Source organism: Chlorocebus sabaeus, chromosome 22 (genome assembly GCF_047675955.1).
Source record: "Chlorocebus sabaeus isolate Y175 chromosome 22, mChlSab1.0.hap1, whole genome shotgun sequence".
Taxonomy (NCBI): Eukaryota; Metazoa; Chordata; class Mammalia; order Primates; family Cercopithecidae; genus Chlorocebus; species Chlorocebus sabaeus.
In genome coordinates this window covers 82184668-82210080 of record NC_132925.1, presented here as the reverse complement: position 1 = coordinate 82210080, position 25413 = coordinate 82184668, and the positions used below count along the sequence as shown (strand labels likewise).

At 41.2% G+C, this 25413-nt stretch overlaps 1 protein-coding gene across 4 annotated transcripts; it reads right to left on the bottom strand.

Moving 5' to 3' along the window:
* ARF4 (ARF GTPase 4) lies at positions 1-25146 on the bottom strand. Of its 4 annotated transcripts, none has more exons than XM_073010011.1 (8): positions 24760-25127; positions 24227-24492; positions 22619-22698; positions 13059-13139; positions 12574-12683; positions 5617-5688; positions 3861-3986; positions 1-932 (listed from the first exon to the last, which is right to left on the bottom strand). In XM_073010011.1, exons 3-8 carry the CDS (start codon positions 22638-22640, stop codon positions 846-848), a joined length of 498 nt encoding a protein of 165 aa, XP_072866112.1. In that variant the 5' UTR covers positions 22641-22698; positions 24227-24492; positions 24760-25127; the 3' UTR covers positions 1-845. The 4 variants fall into 4 exon arrangements, with proteins under 4 accessions (XP_072866112.1, XP_007982931.1, XP_037859687.1 ...); XM_007984740.3 differs by having other exon boundaries at positions 24133-24319; XM_038003759.2 differs by having other exon boundaries at positions 24227-24319.
* Positions 25147-25413: the final 267 nt, after the last annotated feature.

The following is a 25413-nucleotide window of genomic DNA, read 5'->3' as shown; positions in this document are numbered from 1 at the left end:
TTACGTATTTTATCATTTTATTAGGAATAATTCCAAATGGGTTATGCAGAAAATGTATTCATCGAATTTGATGAGTTTTCCAAAAACTCTTAATGAAGATATGTCTGCTCAATAAACAAAACATCAGCAGAACTATCATATACTGAGCAAAAAATCAGGCTGATAACAAAAGCAACATGCAACATAAAAAAGACACAATATAAAGGAAGACAATCTGCTGAGTATTAAAAACCATCTAAATCTCAATTCTTTGCAGCCAGCACAGAACTAATTAGCTATCAAATCCAAACCCCACCAAGGTATAAGTTTAGCTCATGTAGGCCAGGAGTCAATGTAGGGGGAAAAAATTTCCTCAGTGCAAGAGAGCTGAGTAGTGTTTTGGATCTTTCTGTGGCTGGTACAAGCAGTATTAGAAAATCTTTTTGGCAAGAGAGAGAAATAAATACAAATGGAATGCTACATTTTTAAATTAGCAGACTGTCTCAGGAATGATAAAGGTATCAGTAAAGTAGCAAGGGGATAACTTTAAAACATTATTTATCTGGGGCTCAAAAAGCACTCAAACCAATTTATTTAAAGGTTTCACAATAGCTATGTCCAGGCATTTACACTTATGGGAAGTAAAATTAAAAAAGGATACTTTTTTCCCAAGGAGAATTTCTTTAAAACCAAACACATTGCTAAATAGCAACATTATACTTGGTAAACAATAATTGGCAACAAAATAATATTCTGCCCAAACGAGTCCCAGATACTGTTTAATAACCAAGATACAAACTAATTTTGTTGTAACAAGCCTAGGCCAATTTTATCAAACATGTCCTTGGTTAGATATCCAGTTTCATTTAACGTTTGGAAAGCTCATTTGACAGCCAGTCAAGTCCTTCATACAGACCAGTTCCTTGTGTTGCACAAGTGGCTTGAACATACCACTGTAAAGAAAAGACAAGAAAATACTTGATTAACAAAGTTAATATATAACACCAGTGTTTAAACTGTCTTAATCAAACTTAAGACTCTTCTCACACCTCTTGCTTCTCACAAAACTCTACCATATTTAAAGCTACTTATGGCTGGGTGTGGTGGCTCGCACCTATAAATCCCAGCACTTTGGGAGGCGGAGATGGGAGGATCACTTGAGCTAGTGATCCTCGAGCTAGTAGTTCGAGACCAGCCTGGGCAACATAGTGAGACCTTGTCTCTACCTTTTTAGATTATTTTTTAAAAAATAAAGCTGCTTCTACCTATTCTGGAGGTTGCAGTGAGCTGAGGTTGTGCCACTGCACTCCAGCCTGGGCGACAGAGTGAGACTCCGTCTCAATCAATCAATCAATCAAGCTACTTCTACCTATTTATTATATTTAGACCAGATTTTCCCCCCTCAGTCATTCAGGTTTTTTTTCAGTACTAGTTTTTGGTTCCCTTTTAGTAAACTTTCTAGCACTTAATCTGAAAAGAGAAATCATGGGGAAATTAGTATCTAATAAACTATCCATCTGGTTTTTATAACTCTCGTTTCCCATAAAACTAAACTCAAAGAGGCAATTTTTGAAAGAGCAGGGTTTGTTGATATTTTAAAGGCAGGCTTTTCAGATAATTTCACTATCTTTAGTCTCATGCATTCCAAAAAGTTGTTTTTAAATGGTAATGAATCTTATCTCTAGTAACTGTGTGAAAGTATTAAAAAAAAAAAAACCTAGAAAACAATTTACGTTTAAGATATAGTTTACTTTTATTAATTTTTTTGACCAGTTTAACGCTGCAAGGCCACTGCAGGTATACCATGTTGCCAATTATTTGACTACCATATCTCAGTAACCTAGGAGGCTGGGGAAAGGCTCAAATTCATACCTTCACAGCATGGAAAACTTGTATCATTTACAGTTAGTGTTGCTTGCTTATTTACTGATTGATTGACTGATTGTTTTGAGGCAGGCAGAGTACTCACTCTGTTGCCCAGGCTGGAGTGCAGTGGCATAATCTCAGTTCACTACAACCTCCGCCTCACAGGCTCAAGACATTCTTGTGCCTTCAGCCTCACAAGCAGCTGGGGTTACAGGCATGCACCACCACGCCCAGCTAATTTTTGTATTTTTAGTAGAGACAGGGTTTTACCATGTTTGCCCAGACTGGTCTCAAACTCCTGGTCTCAAGTGATCCGCCCACCTTCCCCTTCTAAAGTGCTGGGATTACAGGTAGGTGTGAGCCACCACACCTGGCCCAGTTTATGTTCTTCAAATCAGCCTGAGATATCTCAAACAGGCAATAGGTTCTTTTTCTTTTTCTTTTTTTGAGACGGAGTCTCGCTCTGTCACCCAGGCTGGAGTGCAGTGGCACAATCTTGGCTCATTGCAACCTCTGCCGCCCAGGTTCAAGTGATTCTCCTGCCTCAGCCTCCAGAGTAGCTGGGATTGCAGATGCCTGCCACCACGCCTCATTTTTTTGTAGTTTTTAGTAGAGACGGGGTTTCATTATCTTGGCCATGCTGATCTTGAATTCCTGACCTCGTGATCCACCCACCTAGGCCTCCCAAAGTGCTGGGATTATAGGCATGAGCCACTGCGCCCAGCCTGCAATAGGTTCTTTGTTGTTTCATTTTTTACCACAGCCATAGTATTTGCCTTATTTACAGGTTAATGCAAAACTACTGTAAAAAGCCTATGACACTAAGTTTCTGATAATTTATCTCCATCACTGAATCACTGATCTAAAATAACAACCAATTTTAGAGAAGTATAATTTTTTTTTTTTAAAGAAACAGTCTTGCTCTGTCACCCAGGCTGGGGTGCAATGGGCACAATCACAGCTCTCTGCAGCCTCCAACTTCTGGGTTCGAACAGTCCTCCCACCTCAGCCTCCCAAGTAACTGGGACTAAAGGCGCATGCCACCACACACAGCTAATTTTTATTTTTGTAGAGATAGGGTTTCACTTTGTTGCCTGGGCTGGTTTCGAACTCCTGGCCTCAAGCAATCCTGCCTTGGCTTCCCAAAGTGTTGGGATTGCAGGTGTGAGCCGTGGTACCTGGTCTCCTCCATAAGCTGTTAACGAGCAGACAAGGCTGGGCACCATGGCTGGAATCCCAGCGCTTTGGTAGGCTGAGATAGTGGGAGGATTGCTTGAGTCCAGGAGTTCAAGACCAGCCTAGCAACAAAGTGAGACCCCATCTACACTTTTTTTGAGACCGAATTTCGCTCTTGTTGCCCAAGCTGGAGTGCAGTGGCACGATCGCGACTCACTGCAACCTTCACCTCCCGGGTTCAAGCGATTCTCCTGCCTCAGCCTTCTGGAGTAGCTGGGATTACAGGTGTGTGCCACCACACCCGGCTAATTTTGTATGTTTAGTAGAGACAGGGTTTCTCCATGTTAGTCAGGCTGGTCTCGAACTCCCGATCTCAGATGATCCGCCCGCCTAGGCCTCCCAAAGTGTTGGGATTACAAGCATGAGCCACAGTGCCCAGCCCCCCATCTCCACTTTTGAAACAAGCAAACAAACATTACTGGATCCTTAGTAAGAGAGCCAGATTTCAAAATATTTGCTGTAGGGTTATTTAAAAGATACAAAATTAAAATTAAGACTATCAATAATCTTCTTTCCATTCCTTCCGCCTCCCCCTTCAAAAAAAAGAAAAAGAAAAAATAGACTATCAATAATCTTTAGACCTATTCTACAGCAGTTTTCTATATCTTTACAAAAATGAAATAAAGGTATTTAAAGTTTATTACCATATTTTTAAATAAATGATGTGCTTACTATTTGTCCAAAGGAGATAATAAATGTTTAAACCGAATACTAGCTTACACAACTATCCTAGTAAGTCTTAATAGTCAAGAGGTTAATATCAACCTCCAAATACTTACTGTTCTGTTACGAAGAGACTGAAGCCCTAGTTTATCTGTCATTTCACTGATGGCCATAGCATTTGGCAAATCTTGTTTGTTTGCAAAAAGCAGCAGCACTGCATCTCTCAACTCATCTACCAGAAGCTGGAAATAAAAGGTTAAGGCATTAGCAACTACCAACCGGAATCTGAGTTTTGAAACTAACTGTCTTCCTATATATGCTTTACTCAGCATTAAATACATTATTAAACATTAACCTAATTTCTCTACACAAAGTTCAGTCTTACAACTGAAGTCTCATATCCTTCAGTTTTTAAATCCAGAGCAAACAATCATATGCCTTCAAGTAAGACAGAACTGTTTTTCAAGTCAATCATTCTACACCCCATTAAAGCAAATCACTCATCATTCAGCCTTCATGATCACCCATTGTCAGGACTGATAAGGGCAAGAAACACATATGGGAATAAAATGTTTATGGTAGGATCTTATGATACTTAGTAGCAGAAGTACTTAGATGATGATTCTTTTCAGATTTCTATCCCTTCCAACAACAGTGGGACAGTAACACAATTATCTGGGCGTTGGCAGTATCATGAAAAATACAAAAAAAAGTACCAAGAACAGAGGTTGTACTGGTGCATGATACAATATAGATGAACCCTGAAAAATTAAGCTAAGTGACAAAAGTCAGTCACAAAAGAAAACATTGTATGTTTTCATTTATATGAATGTCCAGAATAGGTGACTGTATAGAGACAGAGTAATTAGTGGCTGTCAGAGGCTGGGAGTGTGGTGTAGGAGGAAGGAAATGGGAGTGACTACTGATGGTTCCAAGATTTCTTTGGGGGTGATGAAAATTTTCTAGTATTAGATTGTGGTGACGGCTGTACAACTCTGTATACTAAAAGCCACTGATATGCACATTTTAAAAGGATAACATTTATAGTATGTGAAGTACGTCTTAACAAAGTTTTTCTTTCTTTTTTTTTTTTTTTTAAAGAGGGAAAGCTGGTGACATTTGACTCAGGCAAAAATCCAACAATGACTTAGTTACACATATACTGGCACAATAGTTTTACAAACTGCCCTCTAGTCTTAGGAGGAATGAATGATAATTAAAATTTCATTTCAGTAAATATTTTATGGCTACAAGTTTAAAATCATGACAAGGATTCTCAGCAGTCTTCCTCCATTTAGTACATTTAACACCACAAACACATGAAATCCAATATATGGCAAGGCTGCAAAATGCCACTGTGAACCAAACGTTTGTCTCTACTTTCAGAAGAAATTCCTTATCCTTAAATGGTTACTTTATTAAAAACCATTTCTGAAATAATTATTGGCACAGCATAGAGAAAATGGAACCGATGACCTTGGGAACAAAACATTTGAACCAAGATTCCTAGGGTCAAAACTGCTACAGCACTATAGATTTGGTACCTGTAAAATAAGGGACTGGGCTAAATCAGATATCCTCAGCCAGAGATAGGCATCAAGATTACCCATGAGGCATTCTAAAAAAAAAAAAAAGCTGCTCTGCCCTTCCTCCCAATTTACTGAAGTAGCTACTCTTCCATGTGTTTTTCAAAATGCTCTATAAGAGATTTTGAAGTACATTAAGAACCTGTGGATAATAGTTTCTTAAGTTTATTTCTAGCCCCCCAAATCCACTTGTGTAAACTAATCATAGTTAAAATGTACTAAAACACCACCAGTTTCACCCAGAAAAGCACACCTTGAAAATAATAAATTTAAAGTATATTCTTACCATTTTCTGCAGCTCATCTGCTACTTCCTGAATTCTTTCACGATCATTGCTATCTACCACAAAAATAAGACCCTGGGGAAAAATTGTTTCAGTAAATTTTAACAGTTAAATGACATTCTCTATATGAAACAGAAGTGTAGGCAGCAAAATGGTACCAATGGTTAGACATTAGGAAGAAAATATCTTATTAAAAGTAAGAATTTAAAGCTGTAATGCTAAAAGCTTATTTGAGAACTATTTGTAAGTTTAATTTATTAGTGCTATTTCAAATCTAAAAACTTTTTATTCTTCACCAATTAACTACTTTTCTCAACTACCCTAAGAATAAATTGTTCTATTTTCCCCTCTTCCCTCTGTACTCTCACATTTAAGTGCAGAATAGCCACAAAGTAGGAACAAAAAGAAAAATAACAAATCAAGGATCCTAAAGAATTGTGAATTTGGCCAGGCATGGTGGCTCATCCTGTAATCCCAGCACTTTGGGAGGCCGAGGCAGTCAAGGGATCAGGCCTGAAATCGCTTGAACTCAGGAGTTGGAGAACAGCCTGGGCAACATGGCGAAAGCCTATCTCTACAAAAAAATACAAAAATTAGCCAGGCGTGGTGGTGCACTCCTGTAGTCCCAGCTATCTGAGAGACTGAGGTGGGAGGGATCACTTGAGCCCAAGAGATGGAGGTTGCAGGGGGCTGAGATCACGCCACTGCACTGCAGCCTGGGTGGCAGAGCGAGCCCCTATTTCAAAAAACAAACAAATAAAACCATGAATTTACTAACTGAATTAGCTTATTGTATCAAAGGCATGTACAGAGTGTAATAAAAGGGGGGTGGGATAGCGGGAGTGGGTGCACTACAGTTTTTATCTGCTTTATCATGGAAGGAAAAAATTAACTTGCTCCAGAATGCTGCCTGCCAACTCTAGAATCAGGAGGACATCTTAAGAAAAAGATAGCAAGAAAACTCCAAGATTGGGCGCAGTGGCTCACTCCTGTAATCCCAGCACTTTGGGAAGCCAAGGCAGGAGAATCATTGGAGCCCAGCAGTTTGAGGCCAGCCAGGACAATATGGCAAAACCGTATCTCTTGAAAAGAAGAAAGAGAAAGGAAGGGAGGGAGGGAGGGAGGGAGGGAAAGAGGAAGAGAGAGAGAGAGAGAGAGAAAGATTTACTTGATTAAGACATTCTTTAAAAAAAAGAAGGTAGTATCAATTCTCAGAGATATAAATATTACCTTCTTTTCAGACAGGGTCTCAACTCTGTTGCCTAGGAGCACAGTGGCGTAATCTTGGCTCACTGCAGCCTTGACCTCCTGGGCTCAAATGATCCTCCCGCCTCAGCCTCCCAAGTGGCTGGGACTATAGGTGCGTGCCACCGCACCTGGCTAATTTTTCTATTTTTTGTAGAGATGGGGTTTCACCATGTTGCCCATGTGGTCTTGAACTCCTGGACTCAAGTGATCCACCCATCTGGGCCTCCCAAAGTGTTGGGATTATAGGCATGAGCCATGGCACCTGGCCCATTATTAGAATTCTATACTACAAGAGAAATGGAAAGAATTAGGAAGCAATTAGTTGAACTCTTTTTCTAAAAACTTTCAAATGGGAAATTACAGAATTTTCAGCTAGAAAAAGGGAGCAAAAATAAAAATAATAAAAAAGAAAAAAGATAAACCCTGACCCCGAAAGTACTTTTGATCATGTCACTTATCACAGATTGTCTTGTACTACTGATTTATTTAAGTAACTAGGCTGGGTGCAGTGGCTTTCACCTGTAATCCCACTATTCTGGGAGGCCGAGGCAGGTGGATCACCTGAGATTAGGAGTTCGAGACAAGCCTGGTAAAACCTCATCTCTACTAAATATACAAAAATTAGCCAGGCATGGTGGCACGCCTGTAATCCCAGCTACTCGGCAGGCGGAGGCTGCAGTGAGCCGAGATTGTGCCACTGCACTCCAGCCTGGGCTGGACAAGGGCAAACTACATCTCAAAAAAAAAAAAAAGTAACTAGATTACATTCATGGAGGGCAAAGGACTATACTACATCTTTTTTTTTTTTGAGAGAGTCTCGCTCTGTTGCCCAGGCTGGAGTTCAGTGGTGCCATCTCAGCTCACTGCAAACCCCTCCTCCCAGGTTTAAGCAATTCTGCCTCAGCCTCCTGAGTAGCTGGGATTACAGGTGGCCACCATTACACCTGGCTAATTTTTGTATTTTTAGTAGAGATGGGATTTTACTATGTTGGCCAGGTTGGTCTTGAACTCTTGGGCCACCTGCCTTGGCCTCCCAAAGTGCTGGGATTACAGGTATGAGCCACCGTGCCCAGCCCCATCCTACATCATTTTCTATTTACCTCTCAGGATTATCACAGTACTGGGCTCTCCAGGGGTATCTAACACTTATTTTACATCCACTTAACGACAATTTCCTTTGTTTTAGCAAATTATAAGTCCATTTCCTTTATCTCTGTTGGAAACCATAACTTTTTTTTTTTTCTTTTTTTTTGAGACGGAGTCTTGCTCTGTCACCCAGGCTGGAGTGCAGTGGCGCGATCTCCGCTCACTGCAAGCTCTGCCACCTCCCAGATTAATGCCATTCTCCTGCCTCGGCCTCCCTAGAAGCTGGGACTATAGGCGCCTGCCACCACGCCTGGCTAATTTTTTTGTATTTTCAGTAGAGACGGGGTTTCACCGTGTTCGCCAGGATGGTCTTGATCCCCTGACCTCATGTTCCACCTACCTGGGCCTCCCAAAGTGCTGGGATTACAGGTGTGAGCCACTGCGCCCGGCCGATAACTTTTTTATCTTATTTTACACTGCATCTACACCACCTGGAAAACCATCACTTTAAATATCTATCCTTTGCAAAAACTATTGGCTGGCATGGCACCTCTAATCCCACCACTTTGGGAGGCTGAGGTGGGAGGATCATGTGAGGTCAGGAGTTCAAGATCAGCCTGGGCAGAGTAAGACACTGTCTCTACAAAAAAAATTAAAATTTTATTAGGGCGTAGTGGCACGTGTCTATAGTCCTAACTACTTAGAAGGCTGAGAAGGGAGGATCACTTGAGCCCAGGAGGTTGACTGAAGCTGCACTGAGCCACGATAGTGCCACTGCACTCTAGCCTGGGCAACAGAGAAAGACCCCATCTCAAAAACAAAAAATAATGTTTGATGCTTGGAAAGAGACTCCAATTCAAATCTTACACTACTTGTTATAATATTACCTAATCCTTGAATATGCCTTGTCTAAATAAAATAAAAATACTACTAACTTCATAAGCTTGTTAAAGATTAAATGCAGTCAAAGAGAAAACAGCTATCATTGCGCTTGGCTTATCACAGGCATTTATTTACCAAATCTGTCTCTTCCTTTCCATATTTCAAAAGCTACTCCTTTTTAGAACCAAACCTTCCATTTTTTTCAAAAAACAGGCAAGGTCTCCTTTTGTCCCCCAGGCTGGAGTACAGAGGCACAACCATAGCTCACTTGGGCCTCCACCTCCTGTGTTCAGGTGGTCCTCCCACCTCAGCCTCTCAAGTAGCTGCGACTACAGGAGTATGCCACCATGCCCAGGTAATCTTTTGTTTTGTTTTGTTTTGTTTTGGTAGAGACAGGGTTTCACTCTGTTGCCTGGACTAGTCTTGAACTATTACTGGCCTCAAGTGATCCTCCTGTTATGGCCTCCCAAAGTGTTGGTGTTTCAGGCGCAAGCCATAGTACCCGGTCCTGAAACCTATCCTTTACAAGAGGTAATGCCCTTAAAAGGGACCTAATTTTATCTTGACTACTAACTTTCCATTTTTATTCTTTTTTTTTTTTTTTTTTTTGATGTAAAGACAGGGTCTTGCTATGTTCCCCAGGCTGGCCTCAAACTCCTGAGCTCAAGCGATCCTCCCGTCTCAGCCTCCCAAAGTGCTGAGAATACAGGCATGAGCCACTGCACCCAGCCTTTATTTGTTTTAAAACGCAAATAATGCTATTAGTCCCAAAGTAACATTGAGAAGAAGAATTATTTTAGGAATTAATCCCTAATTATTTTCTTCCTGGAACAGCCTAGAATCAAGAATGAAGAAAAGCTAGGATTCTACAGATAAGCCCAGCTGCTATGAGATTTATTTTAAAAGCCAAATAGTTGCTTAATTATTTAGAATGGCAAATTAGTTGGAATTATCTAATAAGAGGAATTTACTACACACTATGCCATGGTTTGTTAGTATAGGTTAGAAACATGGTTAAAGCTATAGTTTCTTTTAAATTTTATAGCTAGAAGAACTGATCAGTAATGCTGGGAATGCAAGCTAAGAGCTCAGCTTTGATTCTATCAGGTAACACATAAAGCTTTCCCCAGCTAGCATGAACTCCCTGGGAAGTAGTACATGGACTTTTAATTCTAAGGTGGTCCAAAGAGGCCAGAATCGGGTCTAATCTCAAATTAAGAACGCAAAGTAAATTACAAAGCATTCTAAAGAAATCTAGGGATAAACCCAGGGTTACCCTTGGTCAAGAATTATTAGGCTTAAGGATTACCAAGGTTTTACTTCATATCTAACTCTTCAAAATATATTGGCCAGGTGTGGTAGCTCATGCCTGTAATCCCAGCACTTGGGGAGGCCTAGGCAGGGGGATCACATGAGGTCAGGAGATCAAGACCAGCCTGGCTAACATGGTGAAACCCCATCTCTACTAAAAATACAAAATTAGCCAGGTGTGGCGGCGCATGCCTGAAGTCCCAGCTACTTGGGAGGCTGAGGCAGGAGAATCACTTGAACACAGGAGGCAGAGGCTGCAGTGAGCCAAGATTGCGCCGCTGCACTCTAGCCTGAGTGACAGAACGAGAACTCCATCTCAAAAAAAATTAAAAAACAGTCCAGAGGGTAGAGCATATTAGAGATGAATATCAAATAACATAGCACTGGTTATATCCTGTTAACTGAAGCTGCATAATATATACATGTGAGTTTATTATGCTATTCTCTCTATTTTTATGTATACAGATTGAGTTTCCTTAATCCAACAATCCAAATGCAAAACTTTCTGAGCACCAACGTGACAAAGGAAAAACTCCCTGCAGTATATCAGATTTTGGATTTCTGGATTTAGGATGCTCAACTGGGTACAATGCAAATATTCCAAAATTGTGAGATCAACAAACAGTGGTTTCTGGTCCCAAGAATTTCGGATAAGCAATGTTCACCTTGTATTTAACATTTTCCATAATGAAGCTTTTTAAAGCATGTGCCTCTGTATCAAATATCTTTTCTAGTCATAGCTGTATATTGATGACCATAAACATTCTTTTTTTGTTTTTTGTTTTTTTGAGACAGAGTCACGCTCTGTCACCCAGTCACCCAGGCTGGAGTACAATGGTGCAACCTCGGCTCACCACAACCTCCACCTCCCGGGTTCAAGCAATTCTCCTGCCTTAGCCTCCTGAGTAGCTGGGATTACAGGTGCACGCCACCATGCCTGGCCAATTTTTGTATTTTTAGTAAAGACAGGGTTTCACTGTGTTGGTCAGGCTGGTCCTGAACTCCTGACCTCGTGATCTGCCCGCCTCAGCCTCCTAAAGTGCTGGGATTACAGGCGTGAGCCACTGCACCTGGCCTAAACATTCTCATTTTAAAATAAAAAAGTATACCACTTATTTAATATGACATACTATGTAAACCTGGTTGTCCCAGCCACTCACCTAAGGTATTCACTGCCACCTGATGGCAATAAACCCCACTTGTATGCAATGTTTTAAGAGCTGGATAACAAGATGACATTGCAAATCTTAAACATATAAAGTGGCAGTGATATCCACTTAAAAAATAATTACCAACTTAAGTAGTAAACAAAAACTGACAAATTCCTTGGGTGGTAGAAAAAACAATTGAGGTGGGACCAGGTTAAACAAAGGAAGAGTAAGAAGAAACTCTCCTGTCTTGGGTAAGTCATTACAAGTTTCAGTTTCCTCATATGTAAGAGAGTTAGATTAGAACGGTGGTTCTCAGCAGGGGACAATTTTGCCCCATGGGATATTTTGCAGGTGTGGAGAGATTTTTGGCTGCTAGTTGAGGGGAACTGCTATTGCCATCTAGTGGGTAGAGGACAAGGATGCCACTAAACAACCTACAATGCATAGAGAGCCCTCCCCATACCCAACAACAAAGAATAACCCAGCCCAAAATGTCAATAGTGCTGTTCTGTAAGATACCAGACCAGTAGTATCAGCACAACCCAAGAACTTGCTAGAAATACAGAATCTCAGGCCTTAGCCAGGACCTACGGAACTAATGTGTATTTTTAACAAATACCCAAGTGATTGATATGCATATTACAGTTTAAGAAACACTACTGTACCTGGATTATCCCCTGAGATTCTGATTCAAGTGGTCTAGGGGATGATCCAGGTCTTGGGATTTTTAAAGTTCCCCATGTGACTCTTACATGCCACCCCCAAATTTGAGAACTCTTGTTCTATAGGATCACTAAAGTCTCTTCCATGCCAGTATTATATATACACACTATGTGGCAATATAAAAATATCTTACAAATCAATGCAGCGAACTGACCTTAATGTATTTAATAAAGTAAACAAGTAACTGAGCTAAACAAAGGACTATCAATTGTCTTACATTCATCAGAAACTACAATGACAGTTTATACAGACCTTACTTTCTAAACTAAGATGGAAAGCAAAGAACTATGGATAAGAGACTTAATTCATTCTTGAGAAGTACACCAGCACCCACCCCATCTTCCAAACACTTACTGTAATTGCTTTACAACTCTTCCACCCTATATAAGTTAGCCTTCGAGGCATAAGTGAGAGTCCACTGAAGAATGTGGAAGTGGTGATAAGACAAATGCCAACTCATAGTAAACACCAATATCCAAGTAAATACTAGATACTAACATAAACTTTAGAGCATGAAACCCACAGAGAAAAGTTATAAAAAACATATAGTATCCCTTACCTGGGTATTCTGGAAGTAATGCTTCCAGAGAGGCCTAATTCTATCTTGACCACCAACATCCCATACTGTGAAACAAATGTTCTTATATTCTACTGTTTCCACGTTAAAACCTACAAAGAAAAACAAAAATGACCGCTGTGAGGTGTCATTAAGAAAATAAAACCTTTTATTGTGGAATTTTCTTAGTGTTTTAAAAGTACTTCTTTTTATTAAAAAAAAAAAATATTTAAGCCTAAACATCAACAGAGACAAGGTCTCAATATGTTATGCAGGCTGGTCTTGAACTCCTGAGCTCAAGCGATCCACCCACCTCGGCCTCCCAAACTGCTGGGATTACAGGCATGAGCCACCACACCCGGCCTGTTTTAAAAGTACTTCTAAGATAATCAACATGCTTAACAAAAAGACAGTCTCAAAACGAGACTGTATATATTTCACTTTACAACATATCATCATGATATAAAGTCATCTGTAAACTTTCTTACCAATAGTAGGAATGGTGGTGACTATCTCCCCTAACTTCAGTTTATACAGAATGGTTGTCTTGCCAGCAGCATCCAATCCAACTAGAAGAAGACATTATAGATTTAAAATCCAGACCAAAAGCACACTCCAAGAAATAATTTTACAGTATAAGTCAAAAGTAGAAGTTGTCTAAATGAAATGATCTTATTTCTGATTCCCAAAGGCAACACTTCCTACAGAAAGCCTTTCCATTCTTCGTTCTAGACCAAGAGAGACAGCATGTACTAGTAAAAGGAAACGAGTACATAGCTGACTTAGGCTCTAATCTCTAGCTTTGCCACAAACTAGCTGAGTGACTTTAGGACACTGAGGCCAGAGAAATTAGCCATAAATAAAGGGACTGGATCAGATCATCTAAGATCTCTTCCAATTCAAGACTTTATTCTATGAACTACCAGCATTTTTGCGGGGGGGCAGAGGAGGGGGGGACATACTCTTGCTCTGTTGTCCAGGCGCCCAGCACCACGCCCAGCTAATTTTTGTATTTGTAGTAGAGATGGGGTTTCACCATGTTGGCCAGGATGGTCTCAAACTCCTGGCCTCAAGTGATCTGCCAGTCTGGGCCTCCCAAAGTGCTGGGATTACAAGCGTGAGCCACCATGCCCAGCCATACTACCATTTTTTAAAACACAGATTAGAAGTTGATTCAGAGAACACAAAACTGAATAAAGAATTATCTTAAGATTTGTAAAAATATTTTCTCTTATTTACAGAGTACAATTTGGGTAACAGATTTTGATGCTAAGGGGTAAAAATACACTGGTATAACTATGTCCTAGTGGTGTAACTATGTTCTAGTGACCTTCTATAACTATGTCCTAGTGACCTTATAATGATAATAAAAGATGAAGCCAATTTTACCCCTGCTTAAATCCATTTCAACATTAAATGTGCCAAAATGAAAACCAAAGTCTGATTAACCTGTGTTATAAAAATGGCCTTATCACATTCATCTACAATATTAAGTAATATCTAAATTTTTTTTTTTTTCTTTTTTGAGACAGAGTATCACTCTGTCACCAAGGCTGGAGTGCAATGGCATGATCTCAGCTCACTGCAACCTCCATGTCCCAGGTTCAAGCAATTCTCCTACCTCAGCTTCCTGAATAACTGGGATTACAGGCACGTGCCACCACACCCCAGCTAATTTGTATTTTCAGTAGAGACGGGGTTTCACCATGTTGGCCAAGCTGGTCTTGATCTGCCCACCACAGCCTCCCGAACTGCTGGGATTACAGGTGTGAGCCACTGTGCCCGACCTAAATTCTTAAAATGATTCATTTGAGGCAGAAGTACAAGTAGGGAGGAATGTGTTTGCTTGTGAAAAAAAATCCACACTAGAACAAGAGGCTGTACCTCTTTATTAGGGTGACAGTGAAGAACAAATTAAATGCTTGTAAGTATGAATCTCTCAAAACCTGAATATTCTGCAGTTTGTTAAAGCCCTCACAAATGAAAGATCAATATCTAATAACCTCAATGAATTTATCATTGTTCTTAGGATATCATATCTGGCTGCCTGGATTTATCACAGATTTTTATATCAATTCAATTGAGTATTGATTTAAGCAAGGACACTTTCTTAATATTTAAATCAAAGCATGACTTAGCACATAAAAGCAATGCTAGTAAGTTAAATAAGAGCTGAAATTATCTCACTTATCTAATTTACATTCCTATGCAAGTAAGTCTATCTTTTATCAGTTAGTCCAAAACAGAATTGAAGGCTACAGGCAATTCCGATTCCTTCCACCCTCTTAACAACCCTTTCTGCTCTGTACCCTACCAACAATAACTTTAAGTTCTTTTTGGAGACTCAAGCCTTTTATTCCTTTGTCCTGTAAAACCCTGTTCCCCACTTCGTACTGGGATACAGGTTTATTTCTTCCCAAATACTAGTCAGTGTGATCAGCCCACATCAAGCCCTCATTCATGAGCATAATAATAAAAGCCAACTGTTACACAAGTGTTTTATTTTTTGAGTATGGAACAGTATCAAAAATATCAGAAAACATAATTCTAAAAAATACATAAAAAGGAGCTATTAAGTTTGGCATCTTTAGTAACAAGATATAAAACAAAGGGGGAGGTGGCAAAAAACAACTGGATCTTTAAATGGTTCAACAAAGCTATCTGTTGAAAGCATCAGATTTTTAAGTTAACTAAAATTAACCTTTAAGTTCAAATATGATTCAGCCAAGTCAGAAATGAAACAGACGCTGATTAGGAAACACACACACACACACACAAAACTATGGTACCTGCCAGTTATCACCAGAGGTCCAACTGGATGGACCTCAGACTGCCAATTAAAAACAATGTAAGGCCTGGCGCCACGGCTCATGCGTGTAATCCTAGCACTTTGGGAGGCTGTGGCGGGCGGATCACCTGAGGTCAGGAGTTTGAGACCAGCCTGGCCAACATGGTGAAACCCTGTCTCTACTAAAAATACAAAAATTAGCTGGATGTGGTGGCACATGCCTGTAATCTCAGCTACTCTGGAGGCTGAGGCAGGAGAATCGCTTGAACCCAGGAGGCGAATGTTGCAGTGAGCCAAGATCATGCCATTGCACTCCAGCCTGGGCAACAAGAGCGGAACTCGGTCTCAAAAAAAAAAAGTAAATCCAAAAATATTGACAAAGAATGGAAGAAATCCAAGACAAATCATGATTATATTATTTTAAATGATACAAAAGCATGTAGGTACTCCAAATTTTCTTTTAATAGGTTTTATATGTGCTTGTATGAATAATTAATAGTTTCCTTGCTCCTCTACTGACAGGAATTTTTTTTACCCAAAAAACATGTATTACTTTTATGAAAAGAGAAAAAAAACTGTCCAAGTAGATTTTTTTTTAATTAAAATGTTGGGCTGTTTATATTTCCTGATATATCTTTTTGAAGATGACTCCTTGAGGGCTTTAAATACATAGTATTTTATATACTCATTTTACTTTTTCAAAAAGGGAAGTGTTTACAAAATCATGCAACCATTTCTAGGTCACCCCAGAATTCCAGGGGAAAAAATAATTTACCCACAATGACTTTTAAGCATCCACAAATTATTTTCTAAATATAAATTACAAGACAACAGTTTAATGGCTCACAGCAACACAGAATGTATCTTATGCAGTTGTATCAAAAATAACAATGCTATATAAATGCAAACTAAGAGTTTCTTAAAAAGCTATTTCTAAGCTTTAATGCACAAATTAAACATATACCGTTGTCACTTAAAACTTACAGTTCTTTACTCAAAAACATATTGGTCCAACAACTTCGAGCCACTTTAGTCATTTCTTATGTATTTCCTTAATGGTGCAATATTTGGCAGTGAAATTTCTCCACAAAATGAAAACTATTACCAATTTTCAACTAGCCGAGATAAGACTAATCTGTATAGCCCAGCAATGTCCTCCCTCCCCCTCGTGTCCAGAAACAAGCAACTGTATTGAAAGATGTACTGGAATAATACTTGTTCTCCTTAACTAGACCTGCACTTTGACCAAAGTGTTAATATAGCAGGAAAACTACCTCAGAAATCTTTGCTGGCCAGGCAGTCACTCACGCCTGTAATCCTAGCACTTTGGGAGGCAGAGGCAGGCGGATCGCTTGAGCCCAGGAGTTTGAAACCAGCCTGGTCAACAGAGCAAGATCCATCTTTTAAAAAAAGAAAAATTAAATTAGCTGGGAAGCTGTGCATGGTGGCTCACACCTGTAATCCCAGCATGTTGGAAGGCTGAGGCAGGTGGATCGCCTGAGCTCAGGAGTTTGTGACCAGCCTGGGCAACATGGCAAAACCCTGTCTCTACAAAACATAACAAAACTTTGCCAGGTGTGAGTAGGGCATGGTGGCTCATACCTGTAATCCCAGCACTTTGGGAGGCCAAGGCAGGTGGATCGCCTGAGGTCAGGAGTTTGAGACCAGCCTGACCAACATGGAGAAATCCCGTCTCTACTAAAAATACAAAATTAGCTGGGTGTGGTAGCATATGCCAGTAATCCCAGCTACTCGGGAGGCTGAGGCAGGAGGATCGCTTGAACCTGAGAGGCGGAGGTCGCAGTGAGCCGAGATCGCGCCATTACACTGCAACCTGGGCAACAAGAGCAAAACTACATCTCAAAAAAAAAAAAAAAAAATTTGGCCAGGTGTAATGGCACATGCCTGAAGTCCCAGCTACTGGGGGAGGCTGAGATGGGAGGATCACTTGACCCCAGGAGGTCAAGGCTGCAGTGAGCTGTGATCACACCACTGTGCTTCAGCCTGGGCAACAAAGTTGAGACCCTGTGTCAAACAAAAAATTAGGGTGGTGTGCATCTATATTCCCAGCTACATGGGAAGCTGAAGAAGGAGGATCCCTTGAGCCCAGGAGATCGAGGCTGCAGTGAGTCATGATCGCACCACTGCACTTCAGCCTGAACAACAGAGCAAGACCCCGTATCAAACAAGTCCAGGCGCCGTGGCTCACGCCTGTAATCCCAACACTGTGGGAGGCTGAAGTGGGCGGATCACATGGTCAGCAGTTCGCAACCAGCCTGGCCAACATGGTGAAACTCATCTCTACTAAAAATACAAAAATTAGCTAGACATGGTGGTGGGTGCCTGTAATCCCAGCTACTTGGGAGGCTGAGGCAGGAGAATAGCTTGAACCCGGGAGGCGGAGGTTGCAGTGAGCCCAGACGGCGCCACTGCACTCCAGCCTGGGCAACAGAGCGAGACTCGGTCTCAGAAAAACAAAAAAATCCCCACAAAACAAACCTTTGCCCATAATTAGGGCAGCAAGAAATACTTATATTTTAAATTAAAGAAGTTAGATCCGGCCGGGCACAGCGTCTCCTGCCTGAAATCCCAGCACTTTGGGAGGCCGAGGTAGGTGGATCATAAGGTCAGGAGTTCGAGACCAGCTGCCCAAGATGGTGAAACCCCGTCTCTACTAAAAAATACAAAAATTAGCTGGCCACGGTGGCAGGCGCCTGTAATCCCAGCTACTCGGGAGGCTTGAGGCAGGAAAATGGCTTGAACCCGGGAGGCAGGGTCTGCAGTGAGCCGAGATAGCACCACTGCACTCTAGCCTGGGTGACAAAGCAAGACTCCGTCTCAAAAAAAGAAAAAAAAAAAAAGTTAGATCCAATGATCTCAACTTTGAGGGAGAAAAAAATATTGCAGAAAGGAGTAAGACTGGAAAGACAAAAGAGTATTTTCAGATGGATAAAAAGATTTTTCATGTTTTCCTTTATCTTTCAAATTATCTACAAGTTTGAAATATACCTTCATAATTTTAAGTGTGTGTGTGTGTGTGTGTGTGTGTATATACATTTTTTTTTCGAGACAGGGTCTCAATCTGTCACCCAGCCTGGAATGCAGTAGTGCAAACACAGCTCACTGTAGCCTCAAACTTCTAGGCTCCAGCAATCCTCTCACCTCAGCCTCCCCAGTAGCTGGGACTACAGGAGCACGCCACCATGCCCAGCTAATTTTTAAAATTGTTTTGTAGAGATGAGGTCTTGCCATGGTGCCCACGCTGCATAATAATTTTAAACAATAATTTAAAATTGAATATTTACTGCGTTCTAAGCATAGTACTAGGTGATTCCATACATTTTTGGAATTTAATCCTCACAATAACCTTTCATTTTACAGATGAGACATTTAATGTCCAGAAATGTCCCCCATAATCACAGAAAAAGAAGAACAGATATTTAAAAACCTAAGTCTTGCAGAGAAATTAGAACCCTCATACATTGCTAGTGGGATGTAAATGAGGATGTAAAATGGAAACGTTTATCAGGTCCTCAAAATGTTCAAGACAGTTACCATGACACAATTCCGCTCCTAAGTATTTATCAAAGAATTTAAAACACATGCTCACACAAAAACTTGTTCATAAATGTTGAAGAGCTAGAAAGTGGAAACGACCTAATTTTCATCAACTGATGAATGAATAAATAAAATGTGGTTTATCCATACAATGTAATTACTATTTGGCCATCAAAAGAAATGAGATGCTTATGTGAATTTTATGAAAAGGAAAAAAATGAGAAGAATGAAGGACTAATATACGCTATAATATGAATGAATTTTTTTCTTTTCTTTTCCTTTTTTTTTTTTTTTTTTGAGACAGAGTCTCACTCTGTCGCCTAGGCTGGAATGCAATGGCACAATCTCAGCTCACTGCAACCTCTGCCTCCCGGGTTCAAGGGATTCTCATGCCTTGGCCTCCTGAGTAGCTGGGACTACAGGTGCCTGCCACCACACCCAGCTAATTTTTGTATTTTTAGAATAGATAGGGTTTCACTATGTTGTACAGGCTGGTCTCGAACTCCTGACTTCGTGATCTGCCCGCCTCGGCCTCCCAAAGTGCTAGGATTACAGGCGTGAGCCACTGCGCCCGTCCACTATGAATGAACTTTCAAAACATCATGCCAAGTGAAAAAAGCCAGACATAAGAGGCCATAAATCATGATTCCATTAAATGAAGTGTCTGGAATAGATTAACCCATAGAAACAGAAAAGAGATTACTGGCTGCCAGAAGATGGGAAGAAGGGGGAATGGGAATTACTACTAATGGGTATCAGGTTTTTTGAGGGATGATGAAAAATTCTGGAATTAGACAATGGTGATGGTTACACAACTCTGTCAATACATATACTAAAACCCACAGAACTGTACACTTTAACAGGGTAAATTTTATGGTATATGTATTATATCTCAATTTTTAAAAAAAATTTCTAAAAAGCCAGAACCAAAAAACCCTAGTTCTGATGCCAGAGACCTCAAATACTATTTACATACTGCCATCCTGACTTTAGGTTTTTCTGGTGGACATAGTGTATCTTAATATTTTGGTTGGGCACGGTGACTCATGCCTGTAATCCCAGCATTTTGGGAGAGTGAGGCAGGTGGATCACCTGAGGTCAGGAGTTCCAGACCAGCTTGACCGATATAGTGAAACCCTATCTCTACTAAAAATACGAAAATTAGCCAGGCATGGTGGCAGGGGCCTATAATGCCAGCTACTCGAGAGACTGAGGCAGGAGGATTGCTTGAACCCGGGAGGTGGAGGTTGCAGACAACGGAGATTGCACCACTGCACTCGAGCCTGGGTGACACACTGAGACTTTGTCTCAAATATATTTTATCAAATTCATCAGAGGCTTGACCATCCAAACTGAAACTGAGGCCACCAGGTATATGGAAAAATGTGAACTTAAGTTCTGCTTCTATGCACGGATGAGAAACATCTGCATTTTTATCAGTTAATTAGCAGCAAATTATCAAAGTTTCTTACAGCCTATTGCACTACTGTAATAATGCAAAAGGTGCATCTAAGGATGGCTGTACCTATCAACCAGTGGCATGAAACAGGATTTTTGCCTTTTCCATTTCCTATATTCACATAATGAGAAGAACCTGTTTTTTCAAAGGTTGGCAGTTATATGTTCAACCAATAACCTCAGAAAATGCTTGTAATAAGCTAAATCAAAAAGAGAGGACACAAAACTACATATCACAACTACAATTTTAGAGGAACAAAAACTTCCTCTTAAAAGGCTGACTGAGCATGTACCAGGTGTGGTGGCTTACACCTGTAATCCCAGCACTTTGGGAGGTCGAGGCAGGAGGATCTCTTGAGTCCAGGAGTTTGAGATCAGCTAGGCAACAGAGCAAGACCCCCATTCTCTACAAAATAATTTAAAAATTAGCTGGGCATAGTGGTGCCTGTAGTCCTAGCTACTCCAGAGCCTAAGGCAGGAGGGATCGCTTGAATCCAGGAGTTCAAGGCTACAGTGAGCTATGATCATGCCACCTGTATGTGCCCCAGAGTATGGTTGACAGAGCAAAACCCTGTCTCAAAAAATAAAAATAAAAATAAGGCTGAGAGTAAATATGACAGAATAGTGGAATTACAGATAGGTAATTATCACTTTATTCTTTTACCTGTTTTCTAAATGTAACAGAAGGAACATATACTACTTTTAGAATCAGGAGGAAAAAAAATTACATAAATAGATGGATTTACAAAATATGCTAAGAAACAAATATAAAACACCACTCTTTAGCTTGGTAATATTTTTTAAAGTGACAAATATAGGATCCTTTCTCCCGAACATCTCTAGACCCCCAAAACCAGTCACATTCAAGACAATACAGAACTACACTGGCATACTACACTACACTGGTATCAGCAAACTTTTAAAAACTAACACTTTTTCAGCTGTTCTACAGGCAAGAACTGGAAAGTTCAAAGTAAAGATATCAGAATTAATAATTCCTCTGCAGAACACATTAGTATTTTTGGATATATACATAATTTAAGGATTCACTTAACAACATTACATCTTATCATGGATCAAGATACAGAAACCAGACTTAAAACAGGACAATGCAGCCAGGCTCAGTGGCTCACCCTGTAACACTAGCACTTTTCGAGGCCAAGGTGGGGGGATCACTTCAGCCCAAGAATAGGCAAGATAGTGAGACCTTCTTGCTACAAAAAATTTCAAAAATTAGCCAGGCAGGTCGAATGGCATGTCCTTGTTGTCTCAGCTACTCAAAAGGAAAAAAACATAATTATTTTAAAAATATATACAAAATACAGAAGCTGGCCGGGTGTGATGGCTCATGTTTGTAATTCCAGCACTTTGGGAGGCCAAGGCGGGTGGATAGCCTGAGGTCAGGAGTTTGTGACTAGCCTGGCCAACATGGTGAAACCCTATCACAAACATTAGCCGGGCTTGGTGGCAGGCGCTTGTAATCCCAGATACTCAGGAGGCAGAGGTTGCAGTGAGCCTAAATCGTGCCATACTGCACTCCAGCCTGGCAGACAAGAGTGAAACTCCATCTCAAAAAAAGAAAAAAAAAAAAATTAAATTAAATTAAATACAATACAGAAGCTATTGCTTTATTTTTATTTTTTTTCAAACAGAGATGGGGTCTTGCTAAATTGACCAGGCTGGTCAAAAACTCCTGGCCTCAATGCAGTCCTCCCAACCTGGCTTCCCAAAGTGCTGGGATTATAGGTGTGAGTCTATGCTGCTTTCTAACTCAAGCAGCATGGGCAATACCATCACTTGCATAACTTCCCCTTATAACTAGTACATAATTTCTGTCAATCAATAGTCCAGATTATGTTAAATTTGATACACTGTGTTGGTTTTTTAATTACAGTTAACTACAAGCTAACTTCCAACATCTTTTAAAGTTACTTGAACTTTTGGAAGAACAGCAGGTGTAGGAATTAAATTTAAAACTTCTCCACAGTAGTTTGGCAAACCCGAGACATCAGCTAACTCCTATCTCCTTTATACTTTAAAATGGTAAAGTCTGAAAAAAGTCTGACTCAGGAGGGCATGAATCTTATCTAAGCTTTATAAAGAAAAAAGAAACACACTAATGTAAAACATTAACCAATAATTCCAACAGTTGAATGGGGTAGAAAAAAAAAAGTGATCTATTATTTTTGCGGTCACTCATAAAGCCAGACAGAAAAATTAAGAATTATCAAACTTCCAAACCACCTTTTTCCCTGTTCATGCACATATCTTCCTCGTACGTTGATACCTCCTTTGATGAGTTACCATAAATGTTGATCTTGTGACTGAAGTGTTTTTAGTCAAGGAAAACTGATTATCCCAAAATTAAAGTGCAAAACAATAGCATGCCTGAGTTAAACATTCAAAACAAGTAACTCCTAAATCCTCCGCACAAATGCAGAAACTTCAATATTTTTTCTCTCCCATTTTCTTCAAATCTAGCATACTTCTATCTTCCTTGCCCCTCTGATACTTTCATCAATCACAAAAGACTAAGGAAACGAAAAATAGCAATTTATTTACAATAAATCTTAAGTAAAAAGACCAATATACTACGTGTTCTGGAACACAACCATATATTGTTAAATCTCTTTAAAGAACAGGCTGGAAATTCATTTATCGCAGTCCAAAGTCCTCCCATTAACTTCCGATCCTTTTTCAGACTGCCAACTTTCAGTCTTAACTTAAATATGCTTGCCCTCCTAAAATAATTCTGTTCTCTTGACAAAGGAAATCTAAGAAACTTTGAAAAGGAAAACACTTTATGAATCATAAACAATTGTTTCACAAAATGTAAATACGCTGAGTTAAGAGGAAAATTAAACGAGCCAATGTATATACTGTTACTCTTTATATACCTTGAAATATTACAGAAGCTTGTGTTTGAAAGCTTTCGATGGTAGTACAGTTCGAAAATAAAACCTCCGGCCCGGCATGGTGGTTCACGCCTGTAATCCCAGTACTCTGGGAGGCCCGGGTGGGTGGATCACCTGAGGTCAGGACTTCGAGACCAGACTGGCCAACATGGTGAAACCCCCGTCTCTACTAATAATACAAAAAATTAGCCCGGCGTGGTGTTGCATGCCTGTAATCCCAGCTATTTGGGAGGCTGAGGCAGGAGAATCTCTTGAACCCGGGAGGTGGAGGTTGCAGTGAGCGGAGATTGCGCCACTGCACTCCAGCCTGGGTGACAAAAGCAAAACTCCGTCGAAAGAAAGAAAAGGAAAGGAAAGAAAGGAAGAAAGAAAATAAAACCTCCTCTGGTAGAACACAAGCTAATGAACCAACAAGTTTCAACGTTCAAAGTTAGAGGGACTTCTTTCAGCGTTATTCTAGTCCATGGAGCTCAGCTGTGATGTAGGCTGGTCACAGTAACCGGGAGCGGTTGCTTACATCAGCCAACTGACAGCCCTTCTCCCTTAGCTGAGCAAAAACACGCCCCCTAAAAAGCAGTTTTTTAAAAGTCAATTTTCTAAAAAGAAATTTTAAAAAATTGTAGTTACTATTTAACAAGGCTACCTTAAAATTCAGCGTCATGATGTTCAGTTCAGTTACTGAAAATTTATCAGGTATTTTTTAAAAATTCGTTTCTAATTTTTTTTTGCATTAGACTTTAAGCCGGCTAAATAAGTTTTAAAACCTAGGAGAACCAACCAAATACATTTAAAGTTTTTGAAAATAGCCAAAGAAATAGAAGATAAGCTTGGTTTTCGGAGAACGAGATTAACAAGGAGGGGAAAACTTGAAAAGGAATCCAGCGCAAGGCCAAGTTTAGCAAAGTGGGGGCTGAAGGACTCCAGACTCTTCGGAAACCTTGGGTGCTCCCTGGCCACCGCAACTTCCTGCCCCGGGCGACTCCAGGCTCCGGGTGGCCGCTGGCTCACATACCAACGGAGTGTGCAGGGACTGTACACGAAGCGCAGAGGGGGAAGGAAAAGGCTGGAGTGGCTCTGCCTCCCTCCTGACGGCTGTCCACACCCGGGCAAGAAGGTATGCAGATCGCACCCCCAGAAAGGGCCTCGCCAAGTGTTTGCTTCCCAGAGTTGGCTTTCCCCACATCTCTGCCTAATGTTGTCCAGCTTTCAATAAGATCAAGGGGAAAAAGTCAAGTCCAGAAAGAAGAAATCTTGCCCAAAGCCCTGTCCCTGCCTCGTCTGGCAACAGATCTGGGGAGGAATCGCTCACCCTCCGCTCCATTGTTCCCCCTTAAGAATTCCTCCCGACCCCCGACCCGGCGCCCCTCCCCCACCACGGCGGGCGGAGAGAAAAACAGGCCCAGAGGCCACCTGAATTGTGGAGACCCTGCCTTTCCCAGGTCCCGCCTCGACTCGCAGCCCTTCACTCACCCATCAAAATGCGCATCTGCTTCTTGCCAAATAGTCGGGAGAAGAGGGAGGAGATAGTGAGACCCATGGCGGTAGTGGCACTTGTAATGGGCAGAAGCAGAAGGGGTTTGGGGCGACCCCGTGCTTTCTCCTTTCAAGCTCCCAGGCAAACTAAAAGAGAGGGAAGAGAAAGAGCGGAGGAAGAAAGGGGGAGGCAGGCACGTCTCGCTGGCCGCTGTGCTGATGAAGCTCCGGCACAGGAATAAGCCGATAGAGGACCTGCTAGGCGACTGGCGCGGCAGCTCCGGCTCTAGCCTTTAGGATCTGGCTGTGCCACGTCACGCGGCGGCCGCGGCGACTCCAGCAGCGGCCCGGCCCCTCCAACGCGGACAGAATCGCGTCACCGCCGCCCCATCCCCCTGCGCTTCCGGTGCGCCCAAGCCACTGCGCTTGCGCGCTCAAGGGATTGGCCAGTTTCGCTGACGTGCATCTCTCGACGTCGCCACCGTCTGGACGTGGCTCCAAGAGTCGGGAGACGCCGGCTGGGGCACATGCGTACTGGGCGACGGACAAAGTCCCACAATACCTCGCTTTGTCACTTCCAATCAGACTCAGGGCGAGACGCTTCCGCTCGGATAAAGGCATTGTCGGGGTGATAGTACTTGCTTCCGGAAA

Excerpts from the sequence above, each read along its gene's own strand:
- ARF4 (XM_007984739.3), bottom strand. The coding sequence starts at position 24,826 with ATGGGTCTCACTATCTCCTCCCTCTTCTCCCGACTATTTGGCAAGAAG. Across the intron at positions 5,689-12,573 it reads ATTACTTCCAGAATACCCAG|GGTCTTATTTTTGTGGTAGA; the intron begins GTAAGGGATACT and ends ATTTTTCCCCAG. Across the intron at positions 3,987-5,616 it reads CAGATGAGCTGCAGAAAATG|CTTCTGGTAGATGAGTTGAG; the intron begins GTAAGAATATAC and ends TTTTATTTCCAG.